Raw genomic sequence first — 16,791 nt, 5'->3', positions numbered from 1 at the left:
CGGATACTGACTGTTACACTACACACTACACCTTAAACTACCGGATACTGACTGTTACACTACACACTACACCTTAAACTGCCGGATACTGACTGTTACACTACACCTTAAACTGCCGGATACTGACTGTTACACCACACTTTAAACTGCTTGTAAACACCAACACACTGCACCACAAACTGCCCATGTATTATAGATCCGCGAAGCTTCAACATTTGATTTCGACTCAGTAATTTGATTCGATTCGGCAACTCTGACACCGATTCAATATTTTCGAATCAGCATTACTTCCGGTCCATAAGTGAACACTATCTTAGCGCACAGCCTCGCCTCACGCCGCACTCAAGCCCTGTGTTCACTACAAATTATTATCTGAAGTTCTTGATGATTTTTTTTAATGGATTATGTCACGGGTGTTTGTTTCAGTGGGTAATAATGGTTAAAATATATCGGCTTTGTTGAAACACTGCCACTTTCACTCCTTCTCTGCCACTCTCAGCCGTTCCTAGTAGCTGCCAATCACTCTCAGCCGCTCCCAGCCGCTGCCTGCCGCTCCATTGGTCATCCTCATCCACTCTCAGTCACTTCCTGCCACTATCATCCACTCTTAGCCACTTCCTGCCACTCTCATCTACTCCCAATCCCTTCCTGTCGCTCTGAGCCACTGTCATCCACTCCCTGCTGCTCTCAATCACTCCCTGCTACTCCCAGCCACTCCCAGCGACTCTCAGCCCCTCCCTCCCTGGTAATACATGACCTTGTATTCTCCAACCTGAGCTGTTCTGATACTCTACAATATAAACAGACATGAACCCGTGTAGCGAGGCTGTACATTCCTTCAAGCATAACTCACATACATTATTCAGGGATCCAAGAAATAAAGACTTGGTATATTATTTATCCAAACAACAAGATGTTAGGCTGTTTAGAAAGATTTACCCACCTTCTCTATGAACACTTTTGTACCAACCCTCTTTCTGGTGTTCAGGTACAGTATAGTCCCCTTCACTTGTGCGTTTACAGGGGCTCGTCATATAAACATTCCACGAATCATTATATTGAGTTATTTGTTTTAATATTGTTTTACTTTGATTCCATAGTGTGTTTACCATTGTGAGTTTCCTCTTGTCGAATGTAAACAAACACACCGTTGCCACGCTGCACAAAGCCTGTAAACGCACAAGTGAAGGCGACTGTACAATAATATGTTCTCAAGGGTCTTAACTTTTACAATCCTTACTATATTAAACTATATATATCTATGTAAAAAAGCCATATTCTTTACACATCAACTTTTAACTTCCATCTACATACTAGAATCGTTTAACTTTCAAGAACACTTTTGTACTATTATTTGTTCCAGATGTTCAGGTACATTTACACAGTGTTTTGGTCTCAGAAATATTATCTTATTATTAATGGTGTGTAGGAATAACATTATAATACGTAAACAAACAACAAACAATTTTATCTACTAAAATGGTTTGTTTATTTATTAATATGTGTTTAAACAAATAATTTTCTCAATTCTTAAATGGTTTGTTTATTTATGTAAAAAAAAATATCTTTACATAAATGCTTTGTTTATTAATATATGTAAACAAACAATTCTATCTTTACTTATAGATAATTCTGTCTATAACCTTACAATGTATACCTGTATAGTCGATTCAACTCATAGATTTGATTCGAACTGATGGGATGATTCGATTCGTACTTTAATACGAGAAAAAACATTATGAATTGCAGGTCACTTGTGTATGTATGTATGTATATATGTATGTATGTATGTATGTATGTATGTATGTATGTATGTATGTATGTATGTATGTATGTATGTATGTATGTATGTATGTATGTATGTATGTACAACGGCCTACTCTTCCTCAGCAAGTGTGCTGCACACAACCTCATATCACCACTATCTTATTTAGGCAGGCCGACAAGTTCAAGGGTTCGTGGCAACACCCACGATCCAAATATTGGCATCTCATTGACTACATCAATGTCAGAGAAAGAGATCGCCGAAATGTCCTCATCACCTGAGCCATGCGTGGCTCAGTCCTCTGTGAGACCTCACTTGGGTTACGCAGTTCAATTCTAGTCAACGTATTACAGAATGGATATAGAATCCTTGGAAAGAATTCAGAGGAGAATGACAAGACTAATCCCGGGCATTAGGAACCTTGAGTACAGAGACAGGTTAAAGCATCTTAATTTGCACTCCCTCGAGAGACGTAGAGTGAGGGGCGATATGATAGAGGTGTATAAATGGAAGTCAGGCTGAACAAAGGGGACATTACAAAGGTACTCAAACTATCCAACCAGGAGCGAACTCGTAACAATGGTTTTAAATTAGACAAATTTAGATTTAGGCGCGAAATAGGAAAACATTGGTTTGGAAATACAGTAGTGGACGAGTGGAACAAGTTATCAAATATCATCATTAACTCGAATACGCTGGATAGTTTCAAACATAGGTAAGATGGTTATATGAGCAATAGGGGTTGGGTGTAAATGGGACTGCCCAGTATGGGCAATAGGCCCGCTGCAGTTTCCTCCATTCTCATGTTCTTATGTTCTTATGACACTGATCATCGGCTGTCAGAGCCAAGCTCTCACTTCACGTCGCCCCATAACAGCGAAGGCAGCAAGCCTCCTCAAGAGGTTTTAACACTAAGCGTCTGGAGGATCCCGAGGTAGCACATTCTTTTTGAGATCAGTTCGAACATGGGCTGATAAACAACCTGATAACAAAAAACCTAAATCCCAGTGTCGAATGGGATATTCCCGACACTGTCATGGAAAAACCTGCAGAGGGACCCTCGACCAGATCGAAAGAATATAACAGGACTGGTTTCATGAAAATTACAAGGAAATCAATGTACTCGTCGATGAGAAACGTGCTGCTTTAACTGACTGGCAAAACACCCCTCAGTTTCGGATCAAAGCTGATACCTTCCGTAAGAAGAAAGCAGCGGCCCAACGTGAACTTTGCAATCTAAAATACGACCGGTTTAAAATAAAGCACGTGAAACACAAACTTGCAGATTAACACAAAATGCACGATTTTTTCAATTCCACTAAAACATTTTATGGGCCAATCTCTCATGGCACAGCCCCCCTCCGCTCATCCGACGGTAACTCCCTAATTATCGATAAAGAAGGCCTCCTTCAGTGCTGGAAAGAGCACTACCATTCGCAGCTCAACCGAAACACCGACTTGGATGTCCTGACTACCCAGCAGGTCCCTCAGCATCCAGAGCTGACCCACCTCACCTATCCTCCATCCCTGGATGAGGCAGCTACTGCCATCAAATAGATGAAAGGTAAGAAAACCTCAGGACCTGATGGAATCCCAGTCGAGGTGTATAAAACAGGAGACCTCTACTTACCAACCGTCTCCACTATCTCCTGGAAAATATATGAGAAAAGGAGGAAATCCCCCAAGCTCTTAAACACTCCTCCCTCGCCAATATTCATAAGAACAAGGGAGACCGGTCAGACTGTGGCAACTACCGTGGGATCTCTCTGCTGTCCGTAGCTGGTCAAGATTATCGTCCGAGTCCTCCTAAACAAACTTCTTCTTGAGGTGTAAAAATTCCTCCCAGAATCTCAATGTGGCTTTAGACCATCACAAGGCACCACTGACAGGATCTTTCTTGCCCGCCAGATACAGGAAAAGTGCAGAGAATAGAGTCTTGTCCTGTACATGGCCTTCATTGACCTAACCAAGGCCTTCGACTCGGTCAACAGGAAAGCCCTTTGGTGGACTCTCAGCCGCTTTGCCTGCCCACCAAAATTCATCACCATTGTGAGGCAACTCCACGATGGTATGAACGGCAGTGTCCTGTACCATGGCACCCAGCCTGAGTTCTTCTCCATCCAAATGGGGATAAAACAGGGATGTCTACTGGCACCAACTCTCTTTTCCATTTTCTTGGCTGCCATCCTTACTCGTGCCAGTGCCAATTTAGCCAGTGGGGTGAACATCCAGTACCGGATGAAGGGTCTTTTCAACATAAGACGACTCCAGGCAGGAACAAAGGTGTCGGCAGCTTCCATTACTGAACTTCAGTATGCAGACGACCTCACCCTCGTCGCTCACACTGAACGCGACCTACAGGAGATCCTGAACACTTACGCAGATGCGTATGCACTCTTTGGCCTTGAGGTGAACGTACATTAGACTCAGATTCTCTTTCAGCCTGCCCCTGGTTCAGACACACCTCCACTATCCATCCAGCTTAACGGTACTACACTCTCTAATGTTATCCACTTTCAGTATCTCGGCTCCCACCTGTCCACCACCGCGGACATCGATCAAGAGATATCAACATTGGATCAGATGAGCATCTCAAGCCTTTGGCAGACTCCGTACCCGTAACTTCAGTTGTAGAGAGCTGAAATTATTTACAAAGTTAAACGTATATCGAGCAGTGGTCCTCACTACCCTGCTATACGGCAGTGAGACATGGGTCACATACAGGAGGCACCTTAAGACACTTTAAAACTTTCACCAACGTAGTCTACGTTCCATCCTCCGAGTTCGCTGGGAAGACAAGAGAACAAATGCCAGTATTCTCACTGACACCAACTGTAGGAGCATCGAGGCTACCATTATCCATGAACAGCTACGTTGGACTAGCCATGTTACCCGCATGGACGACAGTAGACTGCCAAAGCAGCTACTTTACAGTCACTTAACGAATAGTAAACGTAACGCTGGCGGGCAACGGAAAAGGTATAAGGTTAGTCTTAAGACAAACCTGAAAAAGTGTCAAATCGACCCTCTCACCTGGGAGACGATTACTCCACACCGTAATGCTTGGAGGAGCACCACACGAGAAGGTGTCAATGCTTTCGAGTTAGCCAAACTGCATACCGAGGCAGACAAGCACCAACGCCGGAAACACGCTGCCGCCGCCCCTCCTGCGCTAGATGTAGCCCCCCCACATGTGGAACATGTGTGGACGACCCTGCCGATCCCATATCGGCCTATCGAGACATCTTAGAGCTCACCAACGAAGGTGACATCCTTAATAACTCATACCATTGTATCATACCTGGATGATCGTCATACTCGATTCCGAGTGACAGCAAAGTAGTAGAACGTATGGTATTGAGTGGGGTGAACATATGGTATTGAGTGGGGTGAATATAAGGTATTGAGTGGGTGAACATAAGGTATTGAGTGGGGTGAACATATGGTATTGAGTGGGGTGAACATAAGGTATTGAGTGGGTGAACATAAGGTATTGAGTGGGGTGAACATATGGTATTGAGTGGGGTGAACATAAGGTATTGAGTGGGTGAACATAAGGTATTGAGTGGGGTGAACATAAGGTATTGAGTGGGGTGAACATAAGGTATTGAGTGGGTGAACATGAACATATGGTATTGAGTGGGGTGAACATATGGTATTGAGTGGGTGAACGTGTGTTATGTCGCTGCACTTATCTGAGCCACTTGTCAACACGCCTTCGTCACACACACACACACACACACCTGTTGAGCTTAATATTTTATGGTTAGGTATTGACGTGTGTGTGTGTGTGTGTGTGTGTGTGTGTGTGTGTGTTATGTACTGTGATTGGTAGGGTTTAGTCTAGAGAGAGAGAGAGAGAGAGAGAGAGAGAGAGAGAGAGAGAGAGATTGATAACCTAACCTCATGATTGGTAAAAGTATGGTGTTGACAGGGCCGATACTGGTTAACTATGGCAGGTACAAAACCACGGCTCCTGTGTGTGTGTGTGTGTGTGTGTGTGTGTGTGTGTGTGTGTGTGTGTGTGTGTGTGTGTGTGTGTGTGTGTGTGTGTGTGTGTGTGTGTGTGTGTGTGTGTCTGCTTCACCAGTTCGACACCTTGATGGATTCGGTGTATTATGTATCCAGTGTAGTGTATCCTGTACTACGTATCTTCAGTATACATGAATGTAAAGCATGTATCCACTGTATATATGTATCCAGTATATTTCTATCATATTAAATATATATACATGACAAATTCAGGCCACTATTATACTCTGGTATATTCTTTTATTATTTCCAGGGTGACTGTATAGCGTTACATCATGAATACACATATATGGTGCGAATAAAAAGGTGTGTGTATATGTGGAGGAGCGTGGTGGTGATGGTGGTGGTGGTGGTGGTGATACTGGTGGTGATGGTGATGGTGATGGTGGTGGTGATGGTGATGGTGATGGTGGCGGTGATGGTGGTAATGAGGGAAGAGGGATATAGTGCACAAGACTCAGGTGTCTATTAGTGGAGGTCATGGCTCTCTCTCTCATTCGTCTTCACTGAGTCGCATATATTAATACCGGCGGTGTATTCTGACCTGGGTGAAGGAGGAGGAGGAGGGGGTGAAGGAGGAGGAGTAAGGGGTGAAGGAGGAGGAGGAGGGGGTGAAGGAGGACGGAGTGAGGGAGGTAGTAATGAACGACCAGTTAGACAGAGTGGGAGATCAAGGGTTCTCAAGGCTCAACTCCTGCCAAGTTGTATGATGAAGGAAGGAGAGGGAGGAGACATGGAGTGAGGGAGGAGAAGGAGACTTGAAGTGAGTGAGGGAGGAGGAGAGGGAGAGAAGGAGGAGAAGGACAGAAGGGTGTGAGGGAGGAGACGGACAGAAGAGTGTGAGGGAGGAGACGGAGAGGGGCATAAGGAGTAAGGGAGAAGGAGAGGGAGAGTAGAAGGAGTGAGTGAGTGAAGAAGGAAGGAAGGAAGGAAGGAAGGAAGTGAGGGAGATTCCATGTCAATAATCTCCCACAGGACACTACCGCCAGGGACAGATTCAGTCAACTCTGCCTCAAGTTTAACCCAAGGGTCGCTCTTACACACACACACACACACACACACACACACACACACACACACACACACACACACACACTATACATATAACTCTAGTTCAACCTTGTGATCTGAGCGTCTGTCGGGATGGGAAGAAGAAACTTAAGTGAATTAACAAACTCTGGTTGTTTTCGTATTATTTGGGGTCATTTCTGTAATCATGTTTAGCTTAATGACTTGAGATCTTCAGCAGGTGGCCCAGCAGTTCAGGGTATTGGTACAGGTGTGGTGGTAATATTTTCAGTCTAATGCTTGTTAAGTCGTATCTCACTTAACTGTTACCTAACCTAACCTAACCAAACCAAACCAAATCTTGCCTAACCTAACCTAACCGAACCAAACCAAATCTTGCCTAACCTAACCTAACCCAACCAAACCAAATCTTGCCTAACCTAACCAAACCAAATCTTACCTAACCAAACCAAATCTTGCCTAACCTAACCTAACCAAACCAAATCTAACCTAACCTAACCTAACCTAACCTAACCTAACCTAACCTAACCTAACAAATCATAAGCATAGAAAACTGAATCTATTGACACTTGGAGAAAGTTTCACGTATTAAAACTTGGAGTGTCTTAACCGTAGACAATTTAATAAATATATTCGTCACCTGTTATCCTCTCTCTCTCTCTCTCTCTCTCTCTCTCTCTCTCTCGTGTGTGTGTGCGTGTCTGAGTAAAGAAGTTGTATATAGTGTGTGTGTGTGTGTGTGTGTGTGTGTGGAGCCAATAATCAGTGTCATAACAACTTAAATATATACAAAATACTCAGGTGTGTTAAGGTACACAGTCGAGTACACCTGTGTTTATGTGGCAGTTCAGGTGTCGAAAGTTGGCGTCACTCTGATGTTTTGGTCTGTTGACACACCACCACTGTGAATGTTTCTTGTACACATACATACATACATACATACATACACACATACATACATACATACATACATACATACATACATACATACATACATGGCTTGGCAGAGAGAGAGAGAGAGAGAGAGATCGACTTTCTAGTCACCAACAGTCGTCGTAGGCCAGGTCGAGAGATAGAGAGACAGGTAGACAGAGAGACATACAGAGCGAGATAGAGAGAGTCAGACAGCCAAACAGACAGACAGACAACCATACAGCCAGACAGACAGCCATACAGCCAGACAGACAACCATACAGCCAGACAGACAACCATACAGCCAGACAGACAGCCACTTACTAGTCACCAGCAGTCGTCGTCGTGGCCCAGGTCGACCAGAACGATGGCACCACCAGAGGCCCGAGTCCCCAGTGACGACGTGTGACATGACCAAGCGACCCGTCCACATGATGCTTACCCGCAGGTCACCCAACACCTAGAAACGAGGTCATTAGAGGTCAATTCAAAGGTCATTACGGGTTATTATAGATCATTATAGGTTATTATGGGTGGTTTAAGTACAATAGGGATATAATAAAATGTAATAAATACAATAAGAATACAATAAAATACAATAAATACGTTACGAATACAATATACATATCAATAAAATACAAAGAATACAATAAGAATACAATACATCCAATTCATAACTACAATCAGAACAAAAAATACAATCCAAAAAAATACAAAAATAAGATAAATCTGACATGATACAATTACAGCCTGGAAAATAAACTCATTTATTACAGAACATAAGGTAATATTCCTCCCTCTTACATCAACATAGAGGGAGGGAAGGGGGGCAGTGGGAGATAAAGGGAGGAAGAGATGGAGAGAAAAATGGTGGGAGTGAGTGAGTGATGGAGGGAGGGAGATAGATTGAGGGAGGGAGGGAGAGTGAGTGAAGGAGGAAGGGAGGGAAAGGTCGCATCTCACCCATCAATCTTGAAATAATATTCTTCTCTCTTCTATTGCAATGACAGATGGTGGGAGGGGAGAGGGAGGGAGGGATGGAGGAGAGAAGGGAAGGAGAAGGGAGGGAAGCTGAGAAGGAAGGAGTGACGATAATGCATTGAATGATTATACCAAATTCCGCTGGTGTCATGTGTCGCGGGTGTCATAATATGTGTCGTGTGTGTCATGTGTCGCGGGTGTCATATTATGTGTCGTGCGTGTCATGTGTGTGTCTGGTAGGGAAGCAGCTCAATATAAATGCGAATAAGAACAACCCCCCAAAAAAAAAAAATCTCACGAAATACGAACGCAAATACATTATGGGCGTACTTGATAATTACATTCATAAACTGTGTGATAAAAGCAGATAGTTTTATTTTGATACAGTGTGGTTGCGTGATATTCAGTATTTTATAACTATACATAGGCTATATTTATTATACTATATTAATGGATAAATACTATACAGAAATACAACATAACATTATTATTTATTACCACAGTTCTCTTCTATTACGGCTATTAATAATATCTGATTCCCATTTATTGTGTCTAGTTAAGTATGCATATTACAAATACTCTGTAGTGTAGTATAGGGTGTAGTGATAATGCCTCAGCGGTCTATTTTAGGTCATTTGCTGTCAAAAATGTTGAGTGTATCAAGTCCATTATCTGGTGTAAACATTATGTAAGTGACCCTATAGTGTACAGTACTGAGTCTCAAATACCCATCCGCCTGCAGGACCAGAGTTCAGGATCCAGGTTCACACAACATATTCAACTGTGCAAATGACCTAAAATAAACTACTGAGCTGTTGCTGAGATAGTCATGGCACACCCTGTAGTAAACATAGGTACCAAGAACCTCTTTAAACTAACTTAGAAAAAAAAAACATATATATTTTTTCTGTTAACACTTACTAGCAACAATATAATCTAGTAATATTATGTAGCTAAGAATTAATTGCTAACATTCTGTACATTTTTCATTTTATTGTAGGTAAGAACCGCCAAAGCTCTACAAATACGAATGGTAGTTAAAGGTACTGAATAAGGCCAGGGTGTAGGCCAGCCGTGATACCTGTAGGATATAGGTCAAGTTTACTGCGTTATTTCAAGTATTATGAAGACAATGGTGATGGGGACGAGAGGGACACCCTTCCTTCCCTCCCTCTCACCAGTCAGGATGTGTCGCCCAGGGGTCAACACTCACCAGGTAAGTGTATGATGGTAATAAGCTCACCTGATGTGTTGTTACTGATCAGGTGTGACCAATATTTTGTCTTAGTCTTCCAATACTTCAAATACGCTGGTGTTATATATGTGTGTCGCTGGTGTTATATATGTGTCGCTGGTGTTATATATACGTGTCGCTGGTGTTATATATATGTGTCGCTGATTTTATGTTTGTCACTGGTGTTATATGTGTCGCTGGTGTTATATATGTGTAGCTGGTGTTATATATGTGTCGCTGGTGTTATATATGTGTCGCTGGTGTTATATATATGTGTCGCTGTGTTATATGTGTCGCTGGTGTTATATATATGTCGCTGGTAATATATGGTCGCTGGTGTTATATATCTGTCGCTGGTGTTATATATGTGTCGCTGGTGTTATATATGTGTCGCTGGTGTTATATATGTGTCGCTGGTGTCATATATGTGTCGCTAGGCTATATGTGTCGCTGGTGTTATATATGTGTCGCTGGTGTTATATATGTGTCGCTGGTGTCATATATGTGTCGCTGGTGTCATATATGTGTCGTTGGTGTCATATGTGTCGCTGGTGTTATATGGTCGCTGGTGTCATAATGTGTCGCTGGTGTTATATGTGTCGCTGGTGTCATATATGTGTCGTTGGTGTCATATATGTGTCGGCAGTTATATGTGTCGCTGGTGTCATATATGTCGCTGGTGTTATATATGTCTGTCGCTGGTGTTATGTATGTGTCGTTGGTGTTATATGTCGCTGGTGTTATGTATCACTGGTGTCATATATGTGTCGCTGGTGTTATGTGTGTCGTTGGTGTTATATAAGTGTCGCTGGTGTTATATATGTGTCGCTGGTGTTATGTGTGTCGCTGGTCATATATACGCTGGTTATATATGTGTGTCGCTGGTGTTATGTATGGTGTCGTTGGTGTTATATATGTCGCTGGTGTTATATATGTATCGCTGGTGTCATATGTGTCGCTGGTGTTATGTGGTCCGCTGGTGTTATAAAGTGTCGCTGGTGTTATATAGGTCGCTGGTGTTATGTATGTGTCGTTGGTGTTATATAAGTGTCGCTGGTGTTATATATGTATCGCTGGTGTCATATATGTGTCGCTGGTGTTATGTATGTGTCGTTGGTGTTATATAAGTGTCGCTGGTGTTATATATGTATCGCTGGTGTCATATTGTGTCGCTGGTGTTATGTGTCGCTGGTGTCATATGTCGCTGGTGTTATATGTGTCGCTGGTGTGTGTGTCGTTGGTGTTATATGAGCGTCGCTGTGTTATATATGTGTCGCTGGTGTTATATGTGTGTCGCTGGTGTTATATATGTGTCGCTGGTGTCATATGTGTCGCTGGTGTCATATATGTGTCGCTGGTGTTATATGTGTCGCTGGTGTTATATATATGTGTCGCTGGAGTTATATCGTGTCGCTGGTGTTATATGTGTCGCTGGTGTTATATATGTGTCGCTGGTGTCATATATGTCGCTGGTGTCATATATGTGTCGCTGGTGTTATATATATGTGTCGCTGGTGTTATATGTGTCGCTGTTATGTGTGTCGCTGGTGTTATATAAGTGTCGCTGGTGTTATATATGTGTCGCTGGTGTTATATGTGTGTCGCTGGTGTTATGTATGTGTCGTTGGTGTTATATATGTCGCTGGTGTTATATAGCAAGTCGCTGGTGTTATATATGTCTGTCGCTGGTGTTATATATGTGTCGCTGGTGTTATATAAGTGTCGCTGGTGTTATATATGTCTGTCGCTGGTGTTATATGTATGTGTCGTTGGTGTTATATATGGTCGCTGGTGTTATATATGTGTCGTTGGTGTTATATATGTGTCGCTGGTGTTATATGTGTCGCTGGTGTTATATGTGTGTCGCTGGTGTTATATAGTGTGTCGCTGGTGTTATATAAGTGTCGCTGGTGTTATATATGTCTGTCGCTGGTGTTATGTATGTGTCGTTGGTGTTATATAAGTGTCGCTGGTGTTATATATGTGTCGTTGGTGTTATATATGTGTCGCTGGTGTTATATGTGTCGCTGGTGTTATGTGTCGTTGGTGTTATAAGTGTCGCTGGTTATATATGTCTGTCGCTGGTGTTATGTATGTGTCGTTGGTGTTATATAAGTGTCGCTGGTGTTATATATGTGTCGCTGGTGTCATATAGTGTCGCTGGTGTTATATATGTCGCTGGTGTTATGTGTGTTGGTGTTATAAGTGTCGCTGGTGTTATATATGTGTCGCTGGTGTTATATGTGTGTCGCTGGTGTTATATATGTGTCGCTGGTGTTATATATGTGTCGCTGGTGTTATATGTGTCGCTGGTGTCATATATGTGTCGCTGGTGTTATATATGTGTCGCTGGTGTTATATGTGTGTCGCTGGTGGTTATATATGTGTCGCTGGTGTCATTGTGGTGCTGGTGTCTATATATGTGTCGCTGGTGTTATATGTGTCGCTGGTGTTATATATATGTGTCGCTGGTGTTATATATGTGTCGCTGGTGTTATATATGTGTCGCTGGTGTTATATATGTGTGTTGCTGGTGTTATATATGTCGCTGGTGTTATATATGTGTCGCTGGTGTTATATATATGTGTCGCTGGTGTCATATATGTCGCTGGTGTTATATATGTCGCTGGTGTTATATATGTGTCGCTGGTGTTATATGTGTGTCGCTGGTGTCATATATGTGTCGCTGGTGTTATATGTGTCGCTGGTGTCATATATGTGTCGCTGGTGTTATATGTCGCTGGTGTTATATATGTGTCGCTGGTGTTATATGTGTCGCTGGTGTTATATATGTGTCGCTGGTGTTATATGTGTCGCTGGGTCATATATGTGTCGCTGGTGTTATGTGTCGCTGGTGTAATAAGTGTCGCTGGTGTTATATATGTGTCGCTGGTGTTATATGTGTCGCTGGTGTTATATATGTGTCGCTGGTGTTATATGTGTCGCTGTCAATGGGTGTAGAATGTGTGAGGTGGGAGGGAGTGGTCGTCATGACTACCACAGACGTTCGTGATCACTGACGGGGTGTACCAGCAGGGTGAAACGCAGGGGAGCAGCAGGGTAGCAGGGGTGTAGCAGCAGGTAGCAGCAGGTGTAGCAGGGGTGTAGCAGCAGGGTGTAGCAGGTGGTGGTGTAGCAACAGGGTGTGGGGCGCAGGTGGGCAACAGGGTGTAGCAGGGGGTGTAGCAACAGGTGTAGCAGCAGGGTTTAGCAGGTGTAGCAGGTGGGTGTAGCAGCAGGGTTTAGCAGGTGGGGTGTAGCAAGCAGGGGTAGGTGGGGTAGCAACAGGGTGTAAGCAGGTGGGTGGTACAACAGGGTGTAGCAACAGGGCTTGAAGGTGTAGCAGCAGGGTGTAGTAGGTGGGTGTAGCAACAGGGTGTAGCAGCAGGCAGGGGCAGGTGGGTGTAGCAGCAGGGTGGGCAGGCAGCAGGTGTACAGGTGTAGCAGCAGGGTGTGTGGGTGCAGGTGGGTGTAGCAGGGTGTAGCAGGTGTGTAGCAGGTGGTGTAGCAGCAGGGTAGCAGGGTGTAGCAGCAGGGTGTATATAGGTGTAGCACAGGTAGCAGCAGGGTTTGCAGCAGGTGGTGTAGCAGCAAGGTGTGTAGCAGGGTGTAGCAGGTGGGTAGCAACAGGTGTAGCAAGCAGGTTTGCAGGGTGTAGCAGGTGGGGTAGCAAACAGGTGTAGTAGCAACAGGTAGCAGGTGTAGCAACAGGGTGTAGCAGCAGGGTAGTAGGTGGGGGTAGCAACAGGGTGTAGCAGCAGGTGTAGTAGGTGGGTGTAGCAGCAGGTGTAGCAGCAGGGTGTAGCAGGTGGGTGTAGCAACAGGGTGTAGCAGCAGGGTGTAGTAGGTGGGTAGCAACAGGTGTAGCAGGTGGGTGTAGCAACAGGGTAGCAGCAGGGTTTAGCAGCAGGGTGTAGCAGCAGGTGTAGGTGGGTAGCAGCAGGTGTAGTATGGGCTGACACCCTCGTTAGCCGACAACTACTTCATTCTCCTTTCGGCCTCCCGCGGTGTACACTATCTTCTGCTAAGAGCCATGTGGTGTCCTGACCTGGTGGCCCTGTGGGTGTTGTGGTGGACCTGAGGGTGTTGTGGTGGACCTGAGGGTGTTGTGGTGGGACCTGTGGGTGTTGTGGTGGACCTGTGGGTGTTGTGGTGACCTGAGGGTGTTGTGGTGGACCTGAGGGTGTTGTGGACCTGTGGGTGTTGTGGTGGACCTGTGGGTGTTGTGGTGGACCTGTGGGTGTTGTGGTGGACCTGAGGGTGTTGTGGTGGACCTGTGGGTGTTGTGGTGGACCTGAGGGTGTTGTGGTGGACCTGAGGGTGTTGTGGTGGACCTGTGGGTGTTGTGGTGGACCTGAGGGTGCTGTGGTGGACCTGTGGGTGTTGTGGTGGACCTGTGGGTGTTGTGGTGGACCTGAGGGTGGTTGTGGTGGACCTGTGGGTGTTGTGGTGGACCTGTGGGTGTTGTGGTGGACCTGTGGGTGTTGTGGTGGACCTGAGGGTGGTTGTGGTGGACCTGTGGTGTGGTGGACCTGTGGGTGTTGTGGTGGACCTGTGGGTGTTGTGGTGGACCTGAGGGTGGTTGTGTGGACCTGTGGGTGTTGTGGTGACCTGTGGGTGTTGTGGTGGACCTGTGGGTGTTGTGGTGGACCTGTGGGTGTTGTGGTGACCTGTGGGTGTTGTGGTGGACCTGAGGGTGTTGTGGTGGACCTGAGGTGTTGTGGTGGACGTGAGGGTGTTGTGGTGGACCTGTGGGTGTTGTGGTGGATCTGAGGGTGTTGTGGTGGAGTTGGGAGAGGGTGTCATTAAGCGCTACACTACACCCACAACACACACTACACTCACCTGGGTGTCGTCGTGGAACCACCGCACCTCGCCCTCGACGCTGTCATCACCGGGGATGGGCTGGACGTGGGGCGGCACCTCACACTCGAGCAGCACCTTCTGACCTCTCACCACCAGCACCTCCTCCTCTGCCCCTTCTCCTCCTCCTCCACCACCGGCCAGACTCGCCTCGCCGTCCTCCTCCTCCGCCAACACCAAGTCCTGCGGGTGTGTTGTGGTGTTGACGGCCAGGCTCACACCCACGGCTACTGGCTCACCGCTGTCCCGTCGACCACTGTGGCGCAGGTACCGCATGTCTGTGAGGAGGACAACAGTAGTGAGGACAGTGTGGTCACGTTACAACATGACTGTGAGGATAAAAGTACAGAGGATTATAATGTTGTATAAGTCATAGTCCTTCCGGTTGGAGCGTTAGTGTATGTGTGGTATTTTCTCCCGTGATATACTGTGAAAATTAATACATATATGGAAGGGGATGGGGGTGGACTAGAGGTGACGGTGGAGGCCATCTGATGAGGGTGTGTGTGTGGATGAGTGGATAGCCTGGTGTGTGTGGTTTAGGGAGGAGGAGATGTGTGGGAGGAATAACACACACACACACACACACACACACACACGCACGCACACGCGCACGCACACACACACACACACACACAGTTGATCATTATGAAGGTAAACGTCCGACATCAGCATGTGCCATCTGCATTGTGTGTCGTCCAACATTATTCTACACGACTAAACACAACTCGTCCTCCACACACTGTAATGTCGTGTGTGTGTGTGTGTGTGTGTGTGTGTGTGTGTGTGTACTCCTCCCACACCTGGCTATCCACTCATCCACACACCACCACTCCTCCTCAGATGGCCTCCACCTCACCCTAGTCCACCCCCATCCCCTTCCTACCATTATTCCATCTCTCTCCCTCACACATTTTTCTCTTCCATATCCCTTTATTCCCATTTTCTTACCTCTTATTTACTCCCTTTATTATCTCTTCTTCCTCTTATACCCACAGTCCATATATCACACCCACCCCTCTACCACCATCGCCTCTTAACACGTTATTAAATCTTTCCTTTCATTATTATTTACCTCCCGTGGCTCTGGGAATCAGTTCATCCGCAGTTTATTCCGTTTAAAAACTCATTCCCCCGTAGATGTCTGAAACATTATATCTAAACTAGTCTTATTATTTTATTTTATCGATTCTCATCTTTATTTGTTTAATAGTATTTTAGTTTTTGTTATTTAATTATTTTCTGGTGAAATTTCTGGAACATTTATTAATAAGACTCATAAACTGTGTAATTGCGCCTTCTCTCTCTCTCTCTCACGTATGGCGACGAGGAACCAATCTTTGTAATGGCAGAAAACAATATCATTTTTAACATGGTAGTAAAGCCACAACACACACACACATATTATTAAAGTCTAGGAACAGTGTGATCACAACGCCCGCTTGATGTAGTGTGACGGGACGGGCACACACACACACACACACACACACACACACACACACACACACACACACACACACATTAAGGCTAATTTACCTTCACTTGATCCTTTCTCGTATATGAACCCAAAGCTTTTAGGCTAAGAAATTTTTTTTTACATAATTTTAAACCTAAAATAAGAAAAGATCATCCATACTTAGTCGCCATGTTGAAGATATTTCTATATCCTTGTGTCTGATTGGCCAGTTTTTCGTCTTGTAGTGTAAAGCGTTTGGTGATTGGTGAGTTTTTGCTCTTATTTCCACCAATGATGTTCGTCTTCACGCACACACAAGCAGTGACGTCATGTGCAATATGTCTTCATGAAGCAGTAACACGCGAGTATACTGTTTTAGCATACAGACCAACACACTCAAGTCTAAATATACCTCTTGTGTATGATGATATAACGTTTGTGTATGATAATAGCCCAGTGTAATGGCCACTTAAGAGAGATTACTTACAAGAGAGTGTAACTTAACTGGAGTACGATAAC

General features: G+C 44.8%; 1 protein-coding gene across 2 annotated transcripts in view; it reads right to left on the bottom strand.

Moving 5' to 3' along the window:
* Nucleotides 1-16,791, bottom strand: part of LOC121853423 (immunoglobulin superfamily member 10-like) — a 64,260-nt gene that overhangs the window by 22,412 nt on the left and 25,057 nt on the right. For both annotated transcript variants that reach the window (XM_042347522.1, XM_042347524.1), the window contains exons 3-4: nt 14,799-15,094; nt 8,063-8,198 (exon numbers count right to left, since the gene is read on the bottom strand). In XM_042347522.1, coding sequence (XP_042203456.1) covers nt 8,063-8,198; nt 14,799-15,094 — 432 coding nt within the window. The remainder of the gene's footprint in view (nt 1-8,062; nt 8,199-14,798; nt 15,095-16,791) is intronic.

This window comes from Homarus americanus, unplaced genomic scaffold, assembly GCF_018991925.1.
Source record: "Homarus americanus isolate GMGI-L3 unplaced genomic scaffold, GMGI_Hamer_2.0 scaffold4896, whole genome shotgun sequence".
In the NCBI taxonomy this organism is placed as follows: Eukaryota; Metazoa; Arthropoda; class Malacostraca; order Decapoda; family Nephropidae; genus Homarus; species Homarus americanus.
This window is presented reverse-complemented; position numbering and strand designations above follow the sequence as displayed.